At 33.3% G+C, this 12905-nt stretch overlaps 1 protein-coding gene across 1 annotated transcript; it reads right to left on the reverse strand.

Annotated features, from left to right (window-relative positions):
* Window positions 1-250: 250 nt before the first annotated feature.
* Window positions 251-3021, reverse strand: LOC139873424 (probable inactive poly [ADP-ribose] polymerase SRO2). The gene is made up of 4 exons (XM_071861354.1): window positions 2486-3021; window positions 916-1154; window positions 693-817; window positions 251-607 (listed from the first exon to the last, which is right to left on the reverse strand). The coding sequence occupies exons 1-4, from the start codon at window positions 2962-2964 to the stop codon at window positions 512-514; spliced, it is 939 nt and encodes a 312-aa protein (XP_071717455.1). The 5' UTR covers window positions 2965-3021; the 3' UTR covers window positions 251-511.
* Window positions 3022-12905: the final 9884 nt, after the last annotated feature.

The following is a 12905-nucleotide window of genomic DNA, read 5'->3' on the forward strand; positions in this document are numbered from 1 at the left end:
TAAATTATCGCGTTCATATTTTCTTTATTGTGGGAGGGTGATTTTTTGAAAATCACTCCTATAACCCTAACAGATTCTTACCTTTCTTGAAAGAAACTTGTTGGACTTTTCGGGCTTAATAATACCATTGTTGGACAATGTAACATTAGCTAAAACTATTCTCAGGCTTGAACAAAAAAAATATCTGAAAAAAGCTTCATGAGAGCCCAATGACTGATGCATCTTTTGAATGTGAACTTAATCAACCAAATGTAACAATCAAGTTTGTTCTTGAAAAAAAAAAATAACCAACCAAAGTTCCTACAATCTATAATTCATACAATTGTTCACCTACACTAAATAAATATACAAAGATAAATATCATCCGATTAAAGAAAAATGCAATAGACTAAAACTACACGGATCAATTTTCCCACTCCTCACATATGTTTCTCTTTCCTTTTCTTCTTCTATCTTCATCAAAGTGTTTATGATCAAATATGAAGCATAGACTTAGTTCGACAATCGTAGTTTATCGCATGCCTTTAAGTATCGCCCTTAGAACATCATCTCCGGCAATCTCCCGTAGGTTCCTTATATATGTTGCCCTTGATATCTTATTCATCTCCTTCATAACACGATAATTGATGTTAGATGAAAACGATACACATGAATAAATGATAAAGAGAGAATGATCAAAGTACAAAACTTACATAATACTCATGATGAACTTTGTAGAGTTGGATCATCTTTGAAGAACTCAAATAATTCTTAAGGTGCTTCATCAACAATCTAAAGTTCATATGTGGTGAAGTTGGTTTCCTTAAAGATTGCGCACCTGAAAAAAGCCCGAATCAATTAATTATAAAACGAAACTCAAGGGAGATTAGGAGTTAAAAGAGTGCGCGTTAGAATCTTGAATATTTGGTTGCTCACCTGTTAATGAATCTACTTGAAAACTGATGATGTAGAGTGGAAGAATGTGTGTGTTCATGTAAGGTTCCCAAATGATATATTTTGTTGGTGATTCGAGATTATCAATGCCTGAACTGAATTCCATTGAGCTCGGTTGGTCTTTTTGTGAACCAAACGAAATTGTTTCTGACTTTCCTAAAATCGTTCGACATAGTAACACATGCCTCAACCCATCTGAATCAGCAACCGATGCTTTTACACTGCAGATACAAAACAACATCAAGAAACAAAATCAAAATAAGCATCAATTCGATGAACTTGCAAAATACTCTTCTTTATATAAATGCCAACATTAGATAAAGATAGTTTCACAAAAACACAAGGACTTTAAACCTCCTAGCATCATATTACTCCGTATTATTTAGGTCAACACCAAGATAGTCTTGTGGCTAAATCCTAATATCCTCGCATGAGGTCTCGGTTTTAAACCACCTAGCATCATATTTTGAGGTGACCGGAGAAAATGGTCAAAAAATAGTCAAAATCATAATTTGGGGTGACCGAAGAAAATGGTCAAAAAATAGTTACAGATAATCCAGTTAGGCCGCGTACAACTGAGTAAAATATACTCCCCAACCAAGACCATAAAGAACCGGTTCCGAGAAAAAGACCACTGGTTTCGAAACCGAGACCAGAACCGTGCTGGTTCCGGAATCATGACCACAACGGTTCTGAAACCACCAAAGCAGAACCGTACTAGTTCTGGAAACAAGGCGAGGACGGTTCCGAAACCAAAACAGAACCGTACTAGGCACTGAAACCAAGACCCTAATACGGAACCAAGACAATAATTGTAATGGTTTAGGAACCAAGAACAGATTCTGGAACCAAGACCATAACCGTACTTGTTCCGGGACCTAAGATCAGAACCGTACTGGTTTCTTAACCTAAAACCGGCCTAAATCATACTCTAAGACCAACCGAACCATATTGGTTCCGTATACTACAAGAAAAATGAACTTTAGTGACCAGAACTATGGGTCACTAATAACATTAAATTGGTCACAAAATCAAAATCGAGTTAGTGACCAAAGTGAGCTGGTACTTCTCGTCACTATATATCCGTCACAAACCATTATTAGAGACCAAAATTGCTATAGTTATCATTTGTTTGGTCACTATGGTTATCATTTCTTTAGTACTAATATCGTATAATGATCAAAATATAGTGACGATTTTTTTAATGGCAACTAAATAGCATTATTAATAATCAAATAATAATTTGTCAATAAAAAATCATCATAAAAAATATTAATGATTAAATAATAAGTCGTCAATAAAAGATCATCACAAGTGAACATTTTAACAAGTGAACATTTTAGTGAACTTTTTTTTTTCAGGGGGTAACCAAGACGTGGATAGTGGATAGTTGTTCGGTTCCTGAACCAAGACTAGAACAACAACCGCTTAGTTCATGGTCCGTATGCTAAACTATAATCCCTTTCATGACTCAAATAATAACTAAAAGTTGCACGAGCTCAAATAAAAAAAGTTTACGAAATTACTATTAAGAAAACATAGATATACTAACCTTTGAATTGGAAGATTAGCTGGGAACAAGTAAACACCGCGTCCATACGACGACGTTCTGTTCTCAAATCGACGAAATCCATACAACAAAATCTCACGAATCTCATCACGAGAACCACCAAACCACCCATACTTAGTATTCGCATCTCCACCATTTAATTTCGAATTTGCAGCAACAAATAATTTAAACGCTTTTAAACGTGCTTCATCCATTACATTCCAATCATATCTCTTTTTATGAATTCCAACAATATTCACATTTACATTTATTATTCCACTCACAAAACTCTTCTTCACAATCTCATAATCTTTACTTCCTTCATTAACTCTCTCCACTAACATTCTGTCCGTATCAAATATTCCGAATCGCGCACTGCTCGTAACTTCGTTATCGGATTCGTATTCCGGTTTAACGATCTCGTTATCTTCTACCGTTGAAACTTGATATTCTTCTTCATAATATTCAACTCTTTGGTTCATTGTTTTTGTAAGGAATTTGTTATCAAAGAATATAAAGATACGGACAAAAGTTGTGCAAGTAAGCGATTAAAAGATTGAAAACAAAATACGAGAATGTTGTAAATATATATATAGAGTTGGAGAATTGGAAGTTTGCTTGGAGAAGTATAGAATCAAGTTGATGATGACGCCATGTTATTCTGGAAACCGACTTTAATTAATTGTTTTTAGTAATATAACACGCCGCCTCAGTCTTCAAAAATGGAAAAAAAACATGTTTTGATTTTGTTGACTTTTTTATAAATAGAAACTCTTTATTTAGTGGGCAAGTAATCTTAAGGAACAAGTATTACTTCGTATTTTACTTGTTTCACTTGATAAAAATAGATATAACGTGGCGGATACACTTTAATTAATATTAATTACTGTATATATTATCTTTACATTAAAGTGTTCTTTAATATTTTTTATGAGATAAAGATAAAGATAAAGGATAAGATATTTATTTATTTTTTGTTAAAAAAAATTTCCGTTTTTTAATGATATAAAGATAAAGATGTCAACAGATCATCAAGTTGACAATTTGGTTTTTGGTATTTAGGTAACATGGCCCGTCAGTAATATCACAGATTATAAGTTTGTCTAACAGGGTTCCAAAACCCAAACGGTAATTAAGTGAACCAATTTTTTAGACTAAAAATGAGAACCACAGAATTGTAGGACACGAAGGTAGATGACACGCAATTTTTTCTTTATCTAGATTCTACACGTGTTTTTTCGTTAAACAAATTTAGTTCGTTTACATTTTATAAACGCTTAGAAGGATTTACTATATATATTTAAAACTAGGTTTTAAGTGCACGGTTGTTAAAAACACGAGTTTCTCGTACAATTAGTGTTGTTAAACATCAATTATAAAAAAAATGCTATCATGCTCTATGTAACCTTCACCTTTTCAAGTATCTACAATGGACCACTGTAATTGAGCAGGAAGACAAATTAAATACATTTAAAGAAAATAATATCTTATACATAGAGATAATCTTATACATAATTATATTGATATTGATTATGTGTGTGATTGGGATTGATACAAAATTACTACGTATGAAACAGGATAGAGTAATACTACATTTGTAGAATATTAGCTTTTTAAAAATGGTAAATTATTTGAACTCTTATGTGTGATTGGGATTGATACAAAATTATATTGATTATGTGTGTGATTGGGATTGATACAAAACTATATTGATTTGGGATGTACCGCTGTACCAATTCGTAAGTTTTGGTTATAGAGTTTCAAAATTATTAATTAGTTGATATGAATGTACATTTTGTCTCAAACGGTTTTTAACATGATTTGCTAGTTCAAAATTAAATTTTTAGACTTTAATATGTTGTGAATAATATCAATCTTTACGGGTTCTAAAACTCAAAAGAACTTTTAAAATTTGTCAACAGACTTTTAAACTCAAAAGGAATTTTTAAAATTTGTCAACACCACGGGCTCTTAAACTCAAAAGAATTTTTAAAATTTGTCAACACCACGGGCTCTTACATAATTTTTATACTTTTCTTACTTTTTAGTATGGCTTAGTTTGATAGAAAAAGGACTTGTGTTGAAAGAAAAGGATCTTAGATGCAAGATTTTATGTTGGGCAGGGCTAAAAGTGTAAATATGGTTAAAATACACCTCTTAAAAATCTAGACAGCCTCATTTATTACTAAGGCTGCGTTCTCGAGTTTTATTTCAATAGAAAAGAGTGGGATGGAAATGAAAAGAGAACAAAATGATAGAAAGGAATGTAATATAACATAACTCTTATGTATTCTTGAGTTAAAATGATAGTAACGGAAAGGAAACGAAAAATATTCATGTCTTACATCTATTTTTTTCTTACTCTCTACATACTCCGTACTGCACCATCCAATTTTTTATCCATAGCAACATGATTTTGATGTGCTGGAGCTCAAGATATTTGTAGATGTCTAGCTTTATACTGAGTATGTATATATTCATTTAATCCATATTATTTAAATACGGATGTTTACAAGAGTACAATATATGTTTAGTTAACAAGATGTGACTTTAAAGATTTTAAGATTTCAAGAATTTAAAAATATCGTGAGTAATGTGAAACTGTAAAATAAATTACGTGGGTTTGTATGTGCAACAACAGTGGGATGTATATAATGTTTTTCTTCTTAATCCACCCAAATATGGACGGAAAGCCTATCGTAATCCACTCCTCTCCACTACTCTCCATTCCTTTCCTTCCTTAAAAAAAAAACTCGAGAATCGCCTTTTATTAGTTTTCCTCTGAAATCCTTTCTTTCTACTGTTAAAAAAACTCGAGAATGCAGCCTAAAAGCTGGAAAAAAAATAGAGCGAGTGTGTTTGTGTGTGGCGATTTTAGAAGAAATTCACACATTAATCCATCAAATTCCTTCATGCAATATGAATCGTGGGTGTAATCAACCTCTTTAAAGCTTGCTAGTACCATTAGGAACCTTTATTCTTCATCTTTTCTTCATTCTCTTGTATGGCTTCTATTGCTAATTTCAAATCTACCATTGAATATCCATAAATAAGATAATGCCCATTATGTAACACTGTGTGTTTATGACCGATCTAGTAGGCATTTGTCTATAGTATGATGCTCATTGTTTTGTGATAGTTTTGATCATTAAGCAAGTAGGTTTCTCTTTTCTCTCATCAATAATCATCCCATTACTTTATGTCTTGTTCTTGTTTAGACTCAAAAACACTACTGAATATTCAGTACGGTTACCTTGTATTTTAGGTCATTTTGATAGCATAATTTCATGTCCTTACATATCTTATTTGCTTGCATATGGTTATATGGAAGGGAAATTTCTCATATGATTGATTTTCGGGTTGCTCGTGCAGAACTTATTTAATGTTGATTTCGGGTTTATTGTTAGGGTTACGAACCTAAACCATTCCCTAGCCGTGTATTCGATCCCCTGAAGGTCTAAAACTCCGTTTGATTGATCTATATCATTCTAAAGTCGATTTAATCAACTAGATCATAAGTATTAGAGTTGCTTTTGATATAATACCCAATATCGAGTTATTCCGCACTCGATATTGAAGATTTGATCGATTAATACCGTTCAATCGTTCCTACAGTTAGGCTTGTGTTTTGTTGTCTTCTAGTCGTGTAGGTTTTTGTTGTAATATCTTGTGTGTTTTGCTTGCTTGATCCGGTCCATTTTTAGTTAGGTTCTTATTTTATTTCGCTGTCTAGTAGTTGTGTGACGTTTAGGCATTGTTTCGGTATTTTTTCAGTTTTTCACCACTTTCTCGTTGATTGATGAAATCTTTTGTTATATAACTCCTCGTTTTTTCGTAAATAAAAGAAGAATTATTGTAATTTTGAGCCGAATTATCAATTTAAGTGGGAATACTAGTATCACCTTCCATTTATAAGTGGATCAAACTTGTAATATATTTTCCTGAATTAACTTCAACACAAAACCCTAAGGCTGTATTCTCGAGATTTATTTAGGATGAAAATGAGAGGAGATTGATAGACTAAAAAATAACAAAGATTCTCGAGTTTTAAATTTCAGCGGAATTGAGAGGAGAGCAGATGATTAGGATGGATAGTACCTTTAGATTTTTTCACCAAAACTCTCCACCATATTTGGACGGACTGAGAAGGATAATAAAACACTCTCATCCCCTTTCTTCTCCACCATTTTCCGATAAAAGAAAAACTCGAGAATACAACCTAATTAATTAGCGAATTACCCTATCTCTAATTACGCCCGACTAACATGGCTTCCTATTTGACCATCCCTTCAAACACGTTTTTTATTGGGCCGCGTACTATTCTAAGTTTTTTTTTTCTTTTTATTTATTTATTACCTATATGGCTTTTCAAGTAAATAGATGATATTGCTCAAATTAGACATATCTTTAGTCGCAATATCAAGTTCTATCGTTGTTTATTTCGTGTGTAAATATAGTATTTTCGTTTGTATTCCATTTTATTGTAAAATAGTTAGAATCATTGTGTAATTGAAGAAATATGAAAGATTTTGGATGATACTACTCAGAGACCGAAAACAAGTCAAAAAGTCGATGAATAGTAGAGTGCGCCAAGGAGTGTGCCACGGGTGTGCGCTCAGCTCACTCATCCAAATTTTGATCAGAGAATTCGGGGAGTTGTAGAAATAGTGCGCGCTGCTACAGTGCGCTCGGCGCACTCCTGAGCGCACTCCAGCCTGTAAAGCAGATTGAACGCGTAAAGTCGAGCTGTAAAGTGTTTTCGGGGTTGGTGAACAGTGCGCTCAGCGCATCCCAAATAGTGCGCTCGGCGCACCATACTTTCCAGCTACTGTTCAGCCTTTTTAAACCCCTTTCCAGCTTCATTCTTGAGAGACCACTACACAGTCATTTTCAGAGGCAGAGGTTACGATTCAAGGTGATCCTTGGAGTAATCCAGGATCACCTAATCAATCATTTCAATCCGGAATCAAGAATCATCAAGATCATCATCCAAGATTGCTTCAAGAGGTCGATTCTTGTTAGTTCAATGAATTCTATCTTTGTTTCCAGTTTGTTATTGTCTTTAAATATGATTGTTAGCTAGTTCTTTTTATGCTTGTCTAGATTAATAATCGAGATGTTGATTGTTTACTTTTATTGATTGATTGTTCTTATGCATGATAGTTTGATGTTTGAATACAAGAACCATTCTTGTTAAGTTTAATCTTTTCGATTCAATTAGTCAGTATACTTGTTCAACTAAGAAACACCATCGTGTTTATTTAGTATATTGATTTGCACCTAGTGACAAGTGTTTGCCCATCTTTTACCAAAAGGGGTAAGTTGCGTTCAAACGATTAATCTCTATAGGAATGTAAGAACGACTCTTGTAGATACTTTCGGATAGCTTAATTGATATGTGTAGTTGTCTAGGAGAACGATCAATTCCCTAGAATCTGTTATACATATTTTCACTACTCAATTCCATATAGCTAATAAGTGTTAGAAATTTGCCTTATCTAGTGACGTTTATATGGATCCTATTACTACACTTAATTGATTACTTGGGTTGGGTGAATTGAGCATTTAACCGGACCAAGGGAATGAACTAAGCTAAACCATTAGTTGACATAGGAGTGGATCATGATCAACACATCATTGGCATGATCATCATTCAAGTCTTTAGACTAGTTGAATTAGTTGATTACAAATGAAATGTCCCGTTCTTATTGATTAAAAACGTTCCATATTAATTGATTTCGTTGCGAGGTTTTGACATCTATATGATACGTTTTTCAAAGACTGCATTCATTTTAAAACAAACCATAACCTTTATTTCATCAATAAAGGTTTAAAAAGCTTTACGTAGATTATCAAATAATGATAATCTAAAATATCCTGTTTACACACGACCATTACATAATGGTTTACAATACAAATATGTTACAACAAAATAAGTTTCTTGAATGCAGTTTTTACACAATATCATACAAGCATGGACTCCAAATCTCGTCCTTATTTAAGTATGCGACAGCGGAAGTTCTTAATAATCACCTGAGAATAAACATGCTTAAAACGTCAACAAAAATGTTGGTGAGTTATAGGTTTAACCTATATATATCAAATCATAATAATAGACCACAAGATTTCATATTTCAATACACATCCCATACATAGAGATAAAAGTCATTCATATGGTGAACACCTGGTAACCGACATTAACAAGATGCATATATAAGAATATCCCCATCATTCCGGGACACCCTTCGGATATGATATAAATTTCGAAGTACTAAAGCATCCGGTACTTTGGATGGGGTTTGTTAGGCCCAATAGATCTATCTTTAGGATTCGCATCAATTAGGGTGTCTGTTCCCTTATTCTTAGATTACCAGACTTAATAAAAAGGGGCATATTCGATTTCGATAATTCAACCATAGAATGTAGTTTCTCGTACTTGTGTCTATTTTGTAAATCATTTATAAAACCTGCATGTATTCTCATCCCAAAAATATTAGATTTTAAAAGTGGGACTATAACTCACTTTCACAGATTTTTACTTCGTCGTGAAGTAAGACTTGGCCACTGGTTGATTCACGAACCTATAACAATATATACATATATATCAAAGTATGTTCAAAATATATTTACAACACTTTTAATATATTTTGATGTTTTAAGTTTATTAAGTCAGCTGTCCTCGCTAGTAACCTACAACTAGTTGTCCACAGTTAGATGTACAGAAATAAATCGATAAATATTATCTTGAATCAATCCACGACCCAGTGTATACGTATATCAGTATTGATCACAACTCAAACTATATATATTTTGGAATCAACCTCAACCCTGTATAGCTAACTCCAACATTCACATATAGAGTGTCTATGGTTGTTCCGAAATATATATAGATGTGTCGACATGATAGGTCGAAACATTGTATACGTGTCTATGGTATCTCAAGATTACATAATATACAATACAAGTTGATTAAGTTATGGTTGGAATAGATTTGTTACCAATTTTCACGTAGCTAAAATGAGAAAAATTATCCAATCTTGTTTTACCCATAACTTCTTCATTTTAAATCCGTTTTGAGTGAATCAAATTGCTATGGTTTCATATTGAACTCTATTTTATGAATCTAAACAGAAAAAGTATAGGTTTATAGTCGGAAAAATAAGTTACAAGTCGTTTTTGTAAAGGTAGTCATTTCAGTCGAAAGAACGACGTCTAGATGATCATTTTAGAAAACATACTTTCACTTTGAGTTTAACCATAATTTTTGGATATAGTTTCATGTTCATAATAAAAATCATTTTCTCAAAATAACAACTTTTAAATCAAAGTTTATCATAGTTTTTAATTAACTAACCCAAAACAGCCCGCGGTGTTACTACGACGGCGTAAATCCGGTTTTACGGTGTTTTTCGTGTTTCCAGGTTTTAAATCATTAAGTTAGCATATCATATAGATATAGAACATGTGTTTAGTTGATTTTAAAAGTCAAGTTAGAAGGATTAACTTTTGTTTGCGAACAAGTTTAGAATTAACTAAACTATGTTCTAGTGATTACAAGTTTAAACCTTCGAATAAGATAGCTTTATATGTATGAATTGAATGATGTTATGAATATCATTACTACCTTAAGTTCCTTGGATAAACCTACTGGAAAATAGAAAAATGGATCTAGCTTCAACGGATCTTTGGATGGTTCGAAGTTCTTGAAGCAGAATCATGACACGAAAACAAGTTCAAGTAAGATCATCACTTGAAATAAGATTGTTATAGTTATAGAAATTGAACCAAAGTTTGAATATGATTATTACCTTGTATTAAAATGATAACCTACTGTAAGAAACAAAGATTTCTTGAGGTTGAATGATCACCTTACAAGATTGGAAGTGAGCTAGCAAACTTGAAAGAATTCTTGATTTTATGTAACTAGAACTTGTAGAATATATGAAGAACACTTAGAACTTGAAGATAGAACTTGAGAGAGATCAATTAGATGAAGAAAATTGAAGAATGAAAGTGTTTGTAGGTGTTTTTGTTCGTTGGTGTATGGATTAGATATAAAGGATATGTAATTTTGTTTTCATGTAAATAAGTCATGAATGATTACTCATATTTTTGTAATTTTATGAGATATTTCATGCTAGTTGCCAAATGATGGTTCCCATATGTGTTAGGTGACTCACATGGGCTGCTAAGAGCTGATCATTGGAGTGTATATACCAATAGTACATACATCTAAAAGCTGTGTATTGTACGAGTACGAATACGGGTGCATACGAGTAGAATTATTGATGAAACTGAACTAGGATGTAATTGTAAGCATTTTTGTTAAGTAGAAGTATTTTGATAAGTGTATTGAAGTCTTTCAAAAGTGTATAAATACATATTAAAACACTACATGTATATACATTTTAACTGAGTCGTTAAGTCATCGTTAGTCTTTACATGTAAGTGTTGTTTTGAAACCTTTAGGTTAACGATCTTGTTAAATGTTGTTAACCCAATGTTTATAATATCAAATGAGATTTTAAATTATTATATTATCATGATATTATCATGTATGAATATCTCTTAATATGATATATATACATTAAATGTCTTTACAACGATAATCGTTACATATATGTCTCGTTTAAAAATCATTAAGTTAGTAGTCTTATTTTTACATATGTAGTTCATTGTTAATATACTTAATGATATGTTTACTTATCATAGTATCATGTTAACTATATATATATCCATATATATGTCATCATATAGTTTTTACACGTTTTAACGTTCGTGAATCACCGGTCAACTTGGGTTGTCAATTGTCTATATGAAACATATTTCAATTAATCAAGTCTTAACAAGTTTGATTGCTTAACATGTTGGAAACATTTAATCATGTAAATATCAATCTCAATTAATATATATAAATATGGAAAAGTTCGGGTCACTACAGTACCTACCCGTTAAATAAATTTCGTCCCGAAATTTTAAGATGTTGAAGGTGTTGACGAATCTTCTGGAAATAGATGCGGGTATTTCTTCTTCATCGGATCTTCACGCTCCCAGGTGAACTCGGGTCCTCTACGAGCATTCCATCGAACCTTAACAATTGATATCTTGTTTTGCTTAAGTATTTTAACCTCATGATCCATTATTTCGACGGGTTCTTCGATGAATTGAAGTTTTTTGTTGATTTGGATTTCATCTAACGGAATAGTGAGATCTTCTTTAGCAAAACATTTCTTCAAATTCGAGACGTGGAAAGTGTTATGTACAGCCGCGAGTTGTTGAGGTAACTCAAGTCGGTAAGCTACTGGTCCGACACGATCAATAATCTTGAATGGTCCAATATACCTTGGATTTAATTTCCCTCGTTTACCAAATCGAACAACGCCTTTCCAAGGTGCAACTTTAAGCATGACCATCTCTCCAATTTCAAATTCTATATCTTTTCTTTTAATGTCAGCGTAGCTCTTTTGTCGACTTTGGGCGGTTTTCAACCGTTGTTGAATTTGGATGATCTTCTCAGTAGTTTCTTGTATAATCTCCGAACCCGTAATCTGTCTATCCCCCACTTCACTCCAACAAATCGGAGACCTGCACTTTCTACCATAAAGTGCTTCAAACGGTGCCATCTCAATGCTTGAATGGTAGCTGTTGTTGTAGGAGAATTCTGCTAACGGTAGATGTCGATCCCAACTGTTTCCGAAATCAATAACACATGCTCGTAGCATGTCTTCAAGCGTTTGTATCGTCCTTTCGCTCTGCCCATCAGTTTGTGGCTGATAGGCAGTACTCATGTCTAGACGAGTCCCCAATGCTTGTTGCAATGTCTGCCAGAACCTTGAAACAAATCTACCATCCCTATCAGAGATAATAGAGATTGGTATTCCATGCCTGGAGACGACTTCCTTCAAATACAGTCGTGCTAACTTCTCCATCTTGTCATCTTCTCTTATTGGCAGGAAGTGTGCTGATTTGGTGAGACGATCAACTATTACCCAAATAGTATCAAAACCACTTGCAGTCCTTGGCAATTTAGTGATGAAATCCATGGTAATGTTTTCCCATTTCCATTCCGGGATTTCGGGTTGTTGAAGTAGACCTGATGGTTTCTGATGCTCAGCTTTGACCTTAGAACACGTCAAACATTCTCCTACGTATTTAGCAACATCGGCTTTCATACCCGGCCACCAAAAATGTTTCTTGAGATCCTTGTACATCTTCCCCGTTCCAGGATGTATTGAGTATCTGGTTTTATGAGCTTCTCTAAGTATCATTTCTCTCATATCTCCAAATTTTGGTACCCAAATCCTTTCAGCCCTATACCGGGTTCCGTCTTCCCAAATATTAAGATGCTTCTCCGATCCTTTGGGTATTTCATCCTTTAAATTTCCTTTTTTTAAAAACTCCTTGTTGCGCCTCCTTTATTTGA

Source organism: Rutidosis leptorrhynchoides, chromosome 10 (assembly GCF_046630445.1).
Source record: "Rutidosis leptorrhynchoides isolate AG116_Rl617_1_P2 chromosome 10, CSIRO_AGI_Rlap_v1, whole genome shotgun sequence".
Lineage (NCBI taxonomy): Eukaryota > Viridiplantae > Streptophyta > Magnoliopsida > Asterales > Asteraceae > Rutidosis > Rutidosis leptorrhynchoides.